The sequence below is a fragment of the Amblyomma mixtum genome, chromosome 8, assembly GCF_055824585.1.
Source record: "Amblyomma mixtum isolate Tamu chromosome 8, ASM5582458v1, whole genome shotgun sequence".
Lineage (NCBI taxonomy): Eukaryota > Metazoa > Arthropoda > Arachnida > Ixodida > Ixodidae > Amblyomma > Amblyomma mixtum.
The window spans coordinates 32,436,786-32,451,880 of NC_143019.1; the positions used below are offsets into that span (position 1 = coordinate 32,436,786).

The following is a 15,095-nucleotide window of genomic DNA, read 5'->3' on the forward strand; positions in this document are numbered from 1 at the left end:
GCACCCATAAATCGGGTGTCGACACGCACATTTTACTTGCTAAGTCGGCTGGTGAGGGGGACATGTCTTTTTTTCGTCTTTTCTAGCTTTCAGAAGCTGTTCTCAAAAGCGGGTGTGTTCTTTCTAAGAATGCTGTGTCGGATCCACACGGGTCAACTTCTGTCTGTGCCTTTTTAAGGAGTAATAATACATGTAATCTATTTACCAATAGCATATCCTCTTGTGTAGGCAGCCGGTGGTAATGCCGCATGCTGCTTAGATTAGTATTTACTGAGGCATAAAACCGTTGTGCGGGAAGCCATGCTTATGCAGCTTTAGCTTGCTTACACTGGTGAACTGTCAGTGCGTTAAGCTTAAAGTGTGGGGACTGCGTTGCACCTCAGTCAGGTTCAGGTACAAGTCTTGTTGGGGAATTTGGTTGTTGGGTAACCTGTGCTATGCTTTATTTAGTTAGCCAAGCCACACATGATGACATCATACCTCTTGTGAATGTCAGTGATTGCTTATTCTTCCTTGGATGTCTGAGTGGCACACGGTCTGTCTAGCCAGTCTAAGCAGTCTTCTGGCGTGCATGCCATGCCTGTGGTGTTGATGTGTTTGCTCTTCTCTTGCAGGATGACACCTACACGGAAAGTTACATCAGCACAATCGGTGTTGACTTTGTAAGTGATGTTCATTAATTTGTTTGGGGAGGGGGAACTTCAGTTCGGGTGTGACAGTCGGTTGTGGAAGAAGCTGATAGCAGGCAAGGCGTGTAGTTTTGCGCTAGCCTTCATTGAGCTTGGTGCCTAGTTTCTCTCGAGGATGGTTTATTTGTGTAGGGATAGTGCATGACTGCAACTGTGCTGCTCCTACAGGTAGTCTCCACTTGTGGACTTTAAGCAGAGTTCTGTCACTCATTCTGGTAACGTTATCTTCTCCACATTAGGTGTACGACCTCTTAAATAAGGTTTAGGGATAGTTTCCTTTTTGTGTTACTCACACAAGAGGTCATCGACCTAGTGAAGTGAGGGAAAGTAGAACATGGCATTGAGTGGCTTGATTTTGGGGTTGTCTTTGAACGTAATCCAGAGCTTAACCCCTTCGTGATGATCGCAGTCACCACCATTGCCGTCCAGTCTTCACGGCCGAATGTGTGCGAGTGCTCAAGGCTTTGCATGATGACACACAAATGTTTTGGCAATGACCACCTGTGATTGCTTGCCATTGTTCCCTTGGCTGTCTGAGATGGAGTCTTGGCTTGTGCACTACTGTTCGGTGTAGACTGGACTGGTGACGTGTTGTGTGTGAGATGGCATATAGCTTGGGCAGGCACTAAGGCTAAGCTAAGTCAGGCAGGTCCGTTTGGGAATTCGCTGAAGGAACTGTTGTTTGTGCAGTACACCTAGTGGCCAGAGCTGCTCTTGCCACTACTATGTCCCCACCTAGAAAGAAGTTCAATGTCTTACGGGAAGTTGACTTTGGGGCTGCTCTGCTGTTCTAGGACTGTAGCAGCAAATTTGATGCATCCCAGGAAGAGAGCATTCGTTTTTGTGATAAAACTTTAAAAATAGTTTATCTCGCAACATTGCAGTTGTTGTTTTTCTCTCAGGCATCTTGTCAGATATTTCTGGTGACTCTCTAGTAATGGGTGACTATCAATTAGGCAGGTGTTTGAGGCTTATTTACTTAGTTAACTGATTTGGGCCATTATGATACAGCGAGCAAAGAACTGGAATAAGTCTGTCTGGTTGCCCATTCCTGATGGCTGTAGGCTGGGAGAAGCTAAAGTATGCATTGAATGCATGCACTGTTCATGGAAGTGTCTTCATTCTCCTAAATAGTGTTTTCTTTTTTCCTGCAGAAAATAAGGACGATAGAATTAGAAGGGAAAACCATCAAGCTGCAGATCGTAAGTACCGGTTCTCGTGACTTTGCCAGTGTAGAACTGCACTTTCACTTGGCAACCTCTTGTTTGAAGCACTGTATTGCATTCATTGCTTTGCAGACAAAGCAGTGCATAGCTGCAACGGCAGAGTTCCAAAATTATTGCGGTGTGATCCGTTGATAAGCCGCATGGGCACACACTAGCACATCTGAGAACTGTCAGCTACCTTGAATTAGCTTCTTGTGTACTGTGCACAGCTGTAATCCTCTCGTCAAGTTTGACAGCAATGGGATAAAATGTTTGCTGTGTATATGGCGTGACTAAGAAAGCATTTGGCAGTTTGAGTGACATGATGACTCCATAATTGAATGACATGCAGTGATTGCCTATTTCTTCCTTGGATGTCTGACCACTCAACTGCCATGCCACTAGTGTGTGTTACCACTTAGGGTGGCCTAATGGTGGATGTCTTTGTGGCTAGCTGTTATCCTATTTACCTTCACTGGCATTTGTTCATTTGAGGGGTGTGGCTTTGAAATTGGAGAAAATGGCCAAGAAAATTAGTTCTTAACAATTGTTATATGCGCTTGTACGCTTCGTTTTTATGCTTTCCCGAGTTTCATAGCTGAAATTGACTGAGCACTCTATAAAAAAATTGTTTCGGGAACCGCGTCCCCTGTGCATTGCAGGGAAGCACTCAAACAATGGGCAATTTCCCCCTGTACTACCATAGTGCAGATCAAGACATTCTGTTGTTCAAATTTCTTAATTTTCTATTGCTTACATGAAATTTTCTCTTCTCTCTCGACATGTCAGCGGACACTGCATCGAAAAAATAAAAACCATAATTTGTGTTTTGTGAAAAAAAAAAATATAAAAGTGTCGTGACCTGTAATACGCCAGTAGGAACGCAGGGAAGGTTTGAACCGGCCTTTTGCCTCATTTCTTAACTCTGCAGCCTTTTCACAAGATTCTGAGGAAAACTTGATATGCTCAAATTTTGGTGTGCAATTAAAAATTTTGCTGCAAGGCGCAAAAATAACCCTGTAGGTGTTATGGGGTAAATACTGTCTGCAACTAGCTCTAGTCCTTTTGGCCAATAGGTAATTATGCCTATGTCTGGTGTGCTCTAAATGCAGCGACAGCAGCTTTCTCCGAGGGCCTCTTCTTGCGCGGTAGTCGGACCCTGCAGTGGTTGCCATTTGCTTGCATTAGCCTTCATTAGAACTCCATGGAATGCCTGCCATCTTCCTTTTTTAGTCGCTGGGAGATCTTTGCCTTGCAAAATAGGTCTAGGCCTCAGTTCTGAGCTTGTGAAGTAACTGCGCTAGCCCCTTGAGTGTGTTAGTGTTAGCTTTGAGCAACTGGTTTCTCCTAAAGTCCCTTTATGAGCTTTTCTAAAAAAAGCTAAGTACCGAAAACGTTTGCGGCGCCGCCGACGCACACTATTGGACAGCGCACACTTCTGGTTGAGAACTGGTTCCGTTCCGCCATGTTCTTCCTAAGTCGTCCGGCTGCATAGTTCGACGGCGCTTGCACGCTACGTTTCTTCATGACGCGAGAAGCGCCCGGACTAACCTCGACTGATCGAAGCCATGCAGAGCTGCATCTACGTTTTGCCAGATTACTGTAGATGATCCTGACCTGGTTGTCTCGAAGTTTCCTTGCCGGCTTTAAATTGAGCGATGTCGCGAGCGGCGGGCATTTCGTAGTTCGGCGACTGACGAGCACGTCTGTTGCTTACGGCGCCGCCGAGTGATTCAGTTGTTTTGTGGGCGCAAGTCAGCCCAAATAAAGAGCTTCGTTTGCAAGTTTAGTTGCTGTCTTCCTGACCGCTGGACTGCCGTCACTACAACGTGACAGTATAGTTGGGCTGGCCACGGACATTCAGCGGAGGTGACTTTTTTATATTTGTCGCTGTTTGCTGGTAGTCACTTTAGTTTATCGGACGCTTTTTTTGTGTCCGCAGCAGCACATGAAATGCCGGGCTGTTGCGCCTTCGGGTGCTCAACCCAGTCAGGAAAAGGGCTGGCGTTGTTTTCAGTGCCGCTGGCGAAGAACGATATTGTGCGACAGAAAGCGTGGCTCCACAGGATTGGGAGAAAAAATTTCAAGCTGACGAATTCTAGCAAGTTATGCGATGTAAGCTCAATTCATGTTTTCCATCGTTGAGATTCGATGCTATAGTAGCAAACTTTGGCTGGCGAGTCAGAATTGGTAAAGCTCCCAGCTCGCACTATGCTTAACGATTGTTTGATTACGCGCTGCTGTCCGCCTTTGTCATTTCGTAAACATGCATGTCAGTGCAAGTATGCGCGCGTATTTCAGCCTACGGCTCAATTCCGGCACCTACTGCAGCTGGCCCATTGAGATCAAGTAGCCAAAAACTTTTCGCTCAGTAATGCGCCCTGAAACCGTAGCCGCTTGCAAAGTGTTCTGCAGTACGCCCCACCAATTCTTAATAGTACCGCGCGACCGTCGACCAGCCGGCTTGTCAGCGCCTGATGACAGCGCTGAGCGGCAAAACGAGCGAGAAACAGTGCATCTGAAACAAATGCTCTTATTCTCGCTTGATTCGCGCTCCGCGCCATGATAAGGCGCTGACAAGTCGACGCTCGCGCGGTACTATTAAAAAATTGGCGGTGTGTACATAACTCGCGCTCCAATTAGATGAATTTACATGTGTTCACACTCGCGCATAGCATGTCTGATTTATTGGGGTGTTAGCTGCACAAGTGCTCTACGTGCCAAAAGTGTGTGACGCGGGCGCAAAGGAATTTTATTGCTGTGCGAAACCAAGGGTCAGTCTCAGCGTCCAGTGCCCATAATATTTATTTCATTCTATTCCCGCCATACAAGTAATCCGCGAGGCAGCACCGCAATTATTTCGCTCATACCGGCCCCCCGCAGACATCGGCTTCCCTGTCTGTCCTAGAAATTCATGAAGGGACTTGAGTGTGCTCACCTGCACAGCTGGGTTTTTGTATTTTTCATCTTCATATATATTCCTAATACGACTACCCTTCTTTAAAGCTCCATTTTACTGAAGATCAATTCGAGCCCATAATTCTGAGGAAGCTTGGCATAAAGAAACTGAAATGCACTGCTGTCCCGTCAATATTCTCTCACCGGCCAGCAAAGCTGCCCCGCAAACCGCCGTTGGTAGTATTTGCAATAATATGCTATATATAAAGTTGCACGCGTGTCCGTGTTCTCTCGCGAACTGTCCGCCGCATCACAACTGCAGTTTCGCCGTCTCCGACAAAACTCAACGCAAATCACATTCGGAGCGCATTACTGGTACGTTTCCCTTGTTCTCATACCAAGCTCATTTACTACATTTTTCACTGCCCCTTACAGCAAAGCCGCGACTCTGCAAGGTCCACCGTTCCAGTGCATACAACCGCGCCGCCGGAACGCGTTAGGAAGAACATGGCGGACAACGCGAGCCGCAGGGGAAAGGGCGGTAGGAGAGGAGGGACTTGTCGCTACTTAGCAAAGCTGATCTAGGGACTTTAGTTTCTCCCAGTGAAATAAGGCAAGCAAATGCAGCGAAGCAGTGCACGTAGTGGGGCAGGTTGTTGTGAGCTGCTTGGACAGTCAGGATTTAAGGGTAGCCGTGGGGAGTTGGCTGTGCTGAAGATGGCCCGCCTCTTCCCCCTGGTTGTTCTGAACCATCTTGATTTAGTTGGTTACATGAAAGATTGGCTCTCTATAAAATATTGACTGAAGCAGTTGATGGTTTAGTTGTATTGCTTGCAAATAATGAAATTCACACTGCTGGTATTTTAATGCTGCTGCTTCACTTGCATTCACAAACCGCCGCGGTGGCTCAGTGGTTATGGCGCTCAGCTGCTGACCCGAAAGACGAGAGCTCGATCCCGGCCGCGCCGGTCAAATTCTGATGGAGGTGAAATTGTAGAGGCCCGTGTACTGTGCGATGTCAGTGCACGTTAAAGAACCCCAGGCGGTCGAAATTTCCGGAGCCCTCCACTACGGCGTCCCTCATAGCCTGAGTCTCTTTGTGCAACTGCAGTTGTACAGACTGTGAACTTGTTTGCCACTGTTGAATTCCGTTGGTGGCTCTGGCGAGCTACACTGTGACAGTGTGCCCCCAATGGCCCCCTCCTTTCTGTCTTCCAGTGGGACACAGCGGGGCAGGAGCGGTTCCGCACCATCACGTCCAGTTACTACCGGGGGGCACACGGCATCATTGTCGCCTACGACGTCACAGACCAGGTGTGTGTGTGTGCTACATGGTTTAAAACTTCATTTTTTTTTTTCCACCGAGGTCGTGGGTTTGAATCCCGGCTGCGGCGACCATGTTTCGACAGAAACAAAACATAAATGGTGCCTGTCTGCAGTGCAATGTTGGTGCATGTTTAACTCTTATATACGTAGCATCCAACATGTTGGACATTGCTTTTTGGCACAGCAACTGTGTAAAAGCTTGTGCCCGCTCGAGTAGGATCAAGAGGCTTTGTAAACTCCTCCTGTACAAGGTGTGTGTTGTGTGCATTCAGAAAGATGCGAGGGTCTCTCCTCTGGACACCTTTTCTTCACAGTAGACCCCATAGACTGCACTGCAGTTTTGCAAACAACTTTTGCGCATTATCACTAGAAAACCACCACCGCTCATGATGAGAAACGGGGTATAAATGTTCGGAGCTTTACCACATATAACAGGCAGCGCATTTGCCTAGTGTCCTACGTAGCAGGACTGCTCAGCTGTGTTGAGGAAATATTTCCACCAGTAATAGAATGATTCTGAATTTCGAAGTGAAAACGTTTTTGTCAAGAATGATTTCATTTTTTGAAATTTCTCAGATGGTCTAAATTATTACCCCTCTGCTGCAGTCTCTCATAGCCCGTGTGTTGCTCCAGGGCAAACCCCACGTCACTGTCTGTGGCTGAACATTGGTAGAGAGAACAGGGTTGAGGCAGTGGTAGCGATGGTTGTGGAGACAACCAGAGGCTGATGTCGGTGTCAGTTAGGAGCAGTGCTTGTTTGGGGAAAAGACTGTAAGGAACAGAACGCCCCACGTCTGGAAGCGCGCCATGACTGTTGCCTTGTTGCAGCCTTTCATAATTAGGGTCTTTGGTGTCTACGAGCTGGAGAGCAGTTTTAAATCGAGCTATGCATATCTTTGAAACCGGTTAGGTAAGACTGGAAATGTCAGCTGCAGTGGGCAGTGTGAGTACCGTATAAATGCGTGTAAGGGCCGCATTTTCTCAGATTCGAGGGCCAATTTACGGGGTGTGGCTCATATACGGGATGCATGAAATTTTTAAGCACAAACACTCTGATCAAGGAATGAGCGGCATTTATTCTACGTTCAGTCTTCACTCGCGGTGTCTTCAGACTCAGAGCTAGTGCTGTGCTCTGGTGCATGCTCATCCCACAAGAAGTCGCACAGCATGTCCGTTGTCAGTGCATAGTCGTTGTTCCCCACTTCCATAATGTAGCAAAGCAGCTCTTCCAGTTTGGGAAACTTGCAGGGCTTGCCTTGGAAAGCACCCTTTTTGCAGCTTGTGTTCCTCGATGCATCCTTTCGGTTGCACGATCATCAGACACACTTCTCATCCACTCTAATTTCCTGCCCGCTGCACGCTTGCCATGTTCAAGCGCAAATTCCTGGCTATGTAGCTGTTAAAGTCCTTGCCCATCGTGCTAAAATTTAAAATGCTCAGTGGCAGCACACCAAAGCCGCAACTACGAACTACCACGCTGCCAAAACTCCTGTGCCTTTGACAGCCACGAAAGGCTGGAACTGGTGATACTGATGCTGATATGGGTTGTGGGAGCTCACAGCGGAGGAAAAAGTTGATGACCCGCGGCCTCGGGCACCATCCGTGGGCGGCACACGGAAGCTCCTGTGCGTGTGCATTTCGAAGGCTATTCCTGCGTGGCTTGTGGAAAGCTTGGCTGTGGCCCTTACATGGCTCTTTCTGTTTTTAATGTTTCCTTCGGGCTTCATGGCTCAGTGCCTTTGAAAACATCAGTTAAATGTTATCCTTTCAGTTTTCGAAATCAGGATTAGATACAATGGTGGAATCAGGGGATTGTTTGGAAAAGTGCACCTCATTTTGAAATTCAAGTGCAAATGTTTGTGGGTGCTTGGCATGGTATCTTGGACAAAACAAATTTTAATTTTAGATATTTGAGTGGCATTTCATATTGTTTAGATTTCAGGTATTTTTGGCAGTTTGCGAAGGCAGTTGTGGCTGGCTTAGTGAAAAAGTGTAAGTGCTAGTTTGATGGTCGGGCACTGTGCAACGTGCAATTGAACCACATTCTTGCCTCTCAGAAGCATTCTCGGCCTGTTGCATGCGCTGGAGCTGACTTCTTTTTCCGGGGGTTGCCAACTATGATGACACATCCTGACATGACCCACTGTGATGGTCTTTTCTTCCTTGGATGGCTGAAAGTTGGTGGACCACAACGGAACTGTCCATTCCATTGTTATCGCAGCTTTGTGACAATACCGTATGCACTCGTGTAAAGGGCCCGCCCCTAACTTGGCAGCTGAAAGAATTGCTTCATGTTACATTCCGCTGGGAGTTAATAGACTAACTGCCTGCGGCACTTGGCACTACCAAAGACACTCTGTCCCAGACACCTAACTCCACCCGGACTTGTGAACATGCGGTCTCAGCGTTGCCAACTCATCTTGTATGCTTGGTGGCATGCCGTAGTAATGCGTTGTTTTCGCGTCTCTAGGCCGAGTGTGCTTTGCAACGAAGCCACAATGAATGTGTTTTGAATTGGTCAGGTTATCATAAAAGATCTAACCTTTTTACTAGTTTGACATTACGCCGTAACTTCTCATTAAAATGAACATGACTGAACATAGTGCACGGATCACACGCGTCTGGGGCTCCAAACTATTGGCTTAGGCATCATTACATTCATTCAAGCACTGTATCTTAATGACTTACCGTATTTACTCTCATAATAGGCTCACTTTTTTTCCAGAAAATCCGGCTCAAAGTTCGGAGTGCGCCTATTACGCGGGGTAAAATTTCCGGAAATTTTTTGACTCGCAAAATTGAAAATACCGCATAAACGCACTCGTGTACGGGCCGCACCCCGTTTTCCCGAAGAAAATATTTAAAAAAAAATATCCGTGTAAGGGCTGCACTGAAACTTTCCACCACCCACGCGGGAATAGCCTTCGAAATGCACGCGCCGAGGCCTCGGCGATCAGCTCCGGCTGCGCGCAACGAGCGCTTGATCGCGGAGGTCCCACATGCGCACAGGAGCTTCCAGACGCCGCCCACGGAGGGTGCAATCGTCGAGGGTGCGCCGGCTTGCAATCGCGTAAATATAGTATTGATCACAGTGCCAAGTTCGGGGTGCGCCTATTATGCGTGGAAATACGGTATAAATCATGTGGCATTTGTCAGTAAACTGATCTGGCAGCTTTTGTACTCTGGGCGGTTAATTTGCACTTGTCATCGCGTGCACGTCCTATCCTTAGTTTAAATGCATTCTGTATTGGAAGGATTTGCCAGGACTGTGCCCATTCTTCGTGAAAAAGCACATTGCAGCATAAGAGGGGGATGTGTAATTGGGGCTCCACTGTAGAAGAAAAAATTTGGCTGGTAAATTGCGATCCCGTCTAAGGGCTGCACCCCATAAAGGACCCCTTCCCTCCCATAAAGAACCTTGGGTGGTTGAAGTTAATCCCAAAGTCCTCCAAACCAGGATGTGGAATGTGCCCTAGCAAAGTAAAACAGGTTAGTCTGTCTTTATTGCACATGTATTCAGCGCTGAATGTTAAGATGTTTTTCCTCAAGAGACTTTAATCATGGCGTGACGCCTACTCAAGGTGGCTAAGCGTGCAACTTAGTACAGGTGACTAGCAACATGCCAGTAAATACCACAGCTTAATGCATTGTGGACGGCTGCAAAGAGTTATAGTAATGCTTCGTTATATGGAAAGACTAGTGACCAAGCGGGAAACAACCTTTTTCCCTCAGTGTAGAACCTGTGCCTCATAGCTATGCTTCATTTAAGGAGGGCTGCCACGTTGTGTGACTTTGGCAGGTTAGCAGCGTTATTCAGTGTGCTGTCACACTGTTCGGAGTTTTGCCATTTTCCTAGCTTGAAACAAAAGTGTGTGTATGCCTGGAGTTTTCCCACTTCATTAGTTGGTAGTGGATTTCATTGCTTCGCCTCGACACCTGAAGCATTTGTGTGAAATTTTGCTAAAGTATGGCAGTAGCTTAGGCACCCAGTTTTCTGTTGTGAGGGTCGTTTGCGGAGGGTTACGGCCGATGCACCCTTGGCATTTCTCTGTCCTCTCTGCAACCGTGCTGCGTCTTTGCTGCTGCTGCCGCAGGAGTCGTTCAACAACGTGAAGCAGTGGCTCCAGGAGATCGACCGCTACGCCTGCGAGAACGTCAACAAGCTCCTGGTCGGCAACAAGTGTGACCTCACGACAAAGAAGGTGGTCGACTACACGACGGCAAAGGCAAGCTTTTTTGAAATTTTGTATTTGTAGGCGTCTTCCTTTCTGTGTTGAGTGATGTAGCCACATGCTGTGCTGGTAGTGCAGTTATTCTCCCGTCTAACTGTTCTGCAGGGAATAAGAGTATGAAATCTGCATTTGAATGTGACTCATGCGAAGATTTAAGTGTAACACAGAATGACTCATGCGAAGATTTAAGTGTAACACTTACAGAATTTTGCTCTTATTTTTGCTGTGCATGCTTGCGACATTTATTTGAGAATTCTTCAAGTTCTTTCAAATTCTTGGCCTCCAAGCTCGTTCGCGTGTGGGTGGAAGAGTACCTCATTAAATCAGATATGACAATTTAAAAATCGTCGAACCGAAAGACCTAAGCTGCCGTGCCACAAGTACGTTTGAATGGAGATGCATTTGTTGCAAATGCTCAAGTCTAGCATGCGATGATGCGAAGGACTTGACATGATGACACACATTCTGGGAATGATTGAAGGTGATTACAATCCCATTCTACCGTTCCCATGGCTGTCTGAGATCAAGTTCTCGCATACATCCTGCTGGCCGTATATTATCTTACTTTGGTCATTTCACGTAGGTTCTTGAACAGTACTGCAATATTGGCAGGGTACTGTGGATAGCTCACTCCGTAGCTGTCGTGCGGCATTCGTTAAGTCAGGAAATTCGATGTGGACTGCTCTAAAAACATTAGATTCGCATAAGGGCTTTCATGGTGTACGTTTTGAACTGCATCGACGAGTCACCTTTGTTTGGTGTACAGGTGTCTAGGCACAGGCTAGTAGTCTGTTTCGCCATGCTGCGCATGTGTGGTGTGGCTCGCGAGAGCAGAATGTGCATAGGGATTACCAAGGCGGATTGCCGTCCTGAACCATCTGGCTATTATGAATTAATCACTCTGAGGTCCTTGCTGGAATGCCTGGGCCTAGTTTGAGTCGAGGGATGTCTGTGCACGTTGAAGAACCCCAGATGGCCAAAGTTATCCAGAGCCCTCCACTGCGGCGTCCCTCGTAGCCTGAGTCGCATTAGGATGTTAAACTCCACGAAGCTTATAACCGAAACCGGATTGAAGGTCTTTTTTGGTTGCAATGCTAATTTAGCTGGTTTTGAAATTTTCGCTCTCATGTCTTTGACCTCTGCTGTAGTGGCAGTGACATCAACTGAGACCAACCCATACATACTTCTGGACTGCCATGGTGGCTCAGTGGTTGTGCTGCTCAGCTGCTGACCCGGAAGGCACGGGATCCATCCAGGCTGCGGCTGTCTCATTTCGGTGGAGGCAGAATGATAGAAGCCAGTGTACTGCGTGTTGTCATTGTCCGTTGAAGAAACCTAGGTGGTCGAAATTATCAGACGCCCTCCACTGTGGTGTCCCCATAGCCTGAACACGTTAGGGATCTTAAACCCCATGAAAGCATGAAAATGTGGTTTCTTTCTTAGCTGGACGACCAAGGTGAGCGAGCTGGTTAGCCGTACATTGTACAGCACTAACTTCTCCTCTTCCAAGCTCACTGTGTACTTTCAGTGTCCTTCTCTTAACCACCCGTGCCTGCCTTGTGCAGGAGTTTGCGGACCAGCTGGGCATTCCGTTCCTCGAGACGAGCGCCAAGAATGCCACCAACGTGGAGCAGGCATTCATGACGATGGCGGCCGAGATCAAGAACCGCATGGGACCCCCGACCACGGAGGCAAACCTGCGCAGCGACGGCAAGATCAACCCGGGGACGCCCGTTCAGCCACGCGGCTCTGGTTGCTGCTAATCCCGAAGACCCCCACCCACCTTGCTATCCCTGCCCCTGCTGCCCACTCTTCCAGAGAGGACGACCTCCCACCATCCCCCTCTCACCTTGGTTCCTTGCGCTGAGGGATGACACACATACATACATGCGGCCGCTGCGAAAGAGCGGGGTGGCTCGGAGAGGGCGTTGAGGAGTCTGGGAGGGAGAAGAAACCGGCGACTTCTTGGAGGTCTCTCGCGTCGTCCAGTCACGTTAATGCCACCACCACGACCGACCACCCTCCTCAGCTGCTTTCTCTGTCACGCATGCCTCTTTCCTACTCGAGGATGGTAACAGACGCCCTACATCTTTTTGTTTCTCCGGATCCGACCTCTTTTTCTTTCTTCGGCTCTCAAAGAACTGTCGCACTTCCTCTCAAAATCCGGCACATCTTTTAGGTGTCTGTGGCAACTGAGACTGCGCCGCGAGCTGTACAGTGTTTCGCTGCTACACCCCGTCCTATTGCTGCAGCCTGGCCTCTCTGCAACCCCCGTCCCCACCAGTGGCTGGTCCTCCTGCCCCCCCCCCCCCCCTCTTCCGCAGTCCTTTTTTTTTCTTCTTTTTTTAAACGAGGGTCTCTTGTGTATGTTGATGCGTTGCTGAAGCCATTGCCACACACCTGTGAACTGGAGTCTGAAGAAATTGTGTGCGCTGTCGCGACCCTGTCCGCCCCTCCCCCCCACACCTCTCTGGACTTGTGTGACGGGCTGTGTAAAGACTGAGAGATAGTTTTAACATTTCTTTTTTTCTTTACCTCGACTGAAACTAAAGTGACGGTGAAATTATTGTTTAATTTGCTCTTCTGCACTCTTTGTTGACCTTGTGGTTGCCGTCTTTGTTTTTCAAACACAAGCGAGGCCTCCCGGGCTGTGCAGTTTGAGTTGCTGTTTTTGCTGTCAAAGTAGGCTGGTACGGTCATTGACCGATTAAAGGGATTCAGGTGCATGGTCTGCCACAAGTGCTTGTGTCGAGGCCTTTTACTGCGAAACACTCCCTGTGTGCACACTGTCTTGCTGTAAATTGCCACTGGAAGGAAAACTGAAGAAGCGTTTGGAAGTGCATCTCGGTGCATGGGATATGTATGGGAGACTCGGGCGCTTATGACTGCAGAATTGGAAAGGAGCATCTCTTGATGTAGAATTAAAATTTGATAGAGGTAGGGTTTGGGTTGCAATGGCACTGTTCAGGGAGCTTTAACACCTTTGTTCACGCGTCAAGTTGGACTGGGCTTAGGCTTTTGAGATGAGAGTGGAGCGAGCGGGACGAGTGATGTGTAATCTGAAGCTGAGTCTCGCTGTGGAGTGGTGGCAATTATGTTTCTTAATGGAGAGTGGGAGAGTTGCTAGAATTCCTGTAATTGTTGCCCCTTTTTTAAAAAAATTTTCTGTAGCATTCCAAACACACACTTGTGGGGTGGGGACGTAAAGGTGCAGTGTTGGAGGTATGAGACTGTAGTGCGTGGCTGTGCACGTCGGGAAGAGAAAGCTGCGGGAAGGTGAATGGCAGATAAGACTAAATAACGCCTTTTCCGCAGCTGAAAACAGCAAACCAGACTAAAATAACAGGCACCAACAGAGCACGCTGTTGACGTTGCTGATGAAATGCTGCCTGGCTGTTTTAACCGGGTCTGGGGTGCATCGTTCAAAAGTGCGCTTTGTCCAGGCCTGTTTGAGTTTTGAAGGGCTGTCTTCTCTTAGTGAGTGGCTTTTTTTTTTTTTGTGAGTGCCTGTATTACTACCGCTTCACATTTATATATATTATAAGATGCTGTATATGGCATGACCTCCACATGTACATAAGAAGGCGTAGGCTGTCCATGTAAGCTTCGTTGTCCCCCCTCAAGTTGTGCTGGTTTTTAACGCCAATTTTTATTTCGTGCTGAATCTTTTCCTCTTGAATCTTGCTGAATTGGTAACTCAGATGGGCATGTGTTGTGATGCAATATGGGGATACCGGCCAGAGCTGGTGCTCCTTTGCTGTTTTTTTGTTTTTGGAGAGGGTCTAACCGTCCCACAAAGTAAACATAGTGCAAGGGAGGTGCCGCGTGTTGCTGAGCAACACATTTTCTGTGTGCATGGGGCACTTGCTGCCTTAGCCGAGGGAAGAAAAGATGTCAGTCTCGCAGTTGGGGTGTTTTGCCAGCTGTGTTTAATTTGTTTGTGCTAACGGTGCGGTTGATGGGGGTGGCGAGAGCTTTTTGAGTGTTGCTCGCTGACGCCGCCTGAGCGACTTTTTTTTTTTGTGTTCCTCCGGATGCTTCCGAGCTCGGCCAGTCGAACGTGATGAAAAGTGTATGATTTAGTGTATATTTGAAGCGTATTAAAAGAAATCTCTTTGTTGGGCGCTTTCTTGTCTTTCTATCCCCATGAACACCTGGCTGGCTGTTTGTTTTGCTAGGGGATGCCTTGAGTTTCAGTGTGCTTAATCCTCTCTGTTGTGAATCCTGTTCAAGCAGGGTGGTTTAAGTGTTGCAGTAAAACTATGTGTTTGTCATGCTTCACATGAGCTATAGGTGAACACGTCGCAACTCATTTGGTTGATGAAACAAACTGCATGAAAGAAGAAATTCAAATATATTAGCTGTAGGTGAATACCACGCAGTGCTAAAATTTGGTGTCTATAGCCGTTAATTACTGTGCCCTCGTGGTGTCAAAATCTCGTGAAAAAACGTGCAGCGAAGGCTGAGCGCATTCAGTAAAATTTGCTATTGGATGAGAGTTTGGATTGGCTTCTCGCAAAGCATTTCAGAATCTGAGCTGAAAATAAAATGGGATATGAGAAATTCGGAAATTTGTTATACTTTGGCTTTAGTCATGCCTACGGTCATTGTTCATCTCGGTAAACATTCCTACCGTGCTGCTGCTCCTTGGACCACGCAGCGCAGTGAAAATGCAAGACCAGGGATCCTAGAGGAACTATCGGAGTAGGAATCATTTTCGTCAATTACTTAGACGCGAGCAGAAC

General features: G+C 47.6%; 1 protein-coding gene across 2 annotated transcripts in view; it reads left to right on the forward strand.

Moving 5' to 3' along the window:
- Rab1 (RAS oncogene family member Rab1) overlaps positions 1 to 14,474 on the forward strand; it is a 29,180-nt gene extending 14,706 nt beyond the window's left edge. For both annotated transcript variants that reach the window (XM_089556938.1, XM_089556939.1), the window contains exons 3-7: positions 615 to 662; positions 1,844 to 1,891; positions 6,011 to 6,106; positions 10,213 to 10,344; positions 11,916 to 14,474. In XM_089556938.1, the coding sequence (XP_089413064.1) occupies positions 615 to 662; positions 1,844 to 1,891; positions 6,011 to 6,106; positions 10,213 to 10,344; positions 11,916 to 12,113 (522 nt within the window). In that variant the 3' untranslated portion in view covers positions 12,114 to 14,474. The remainder of the gene's footprint in view (positions 1 to 614; positions 663 to 1,843; positions 1,892 to 6,010; positions 6,107 to 10,212; positions 10,345 to 11,915) is intronic.
- The last annotated feature ends 621 nt before the right edge of the window (positions 14,475 to 15,095 follow it).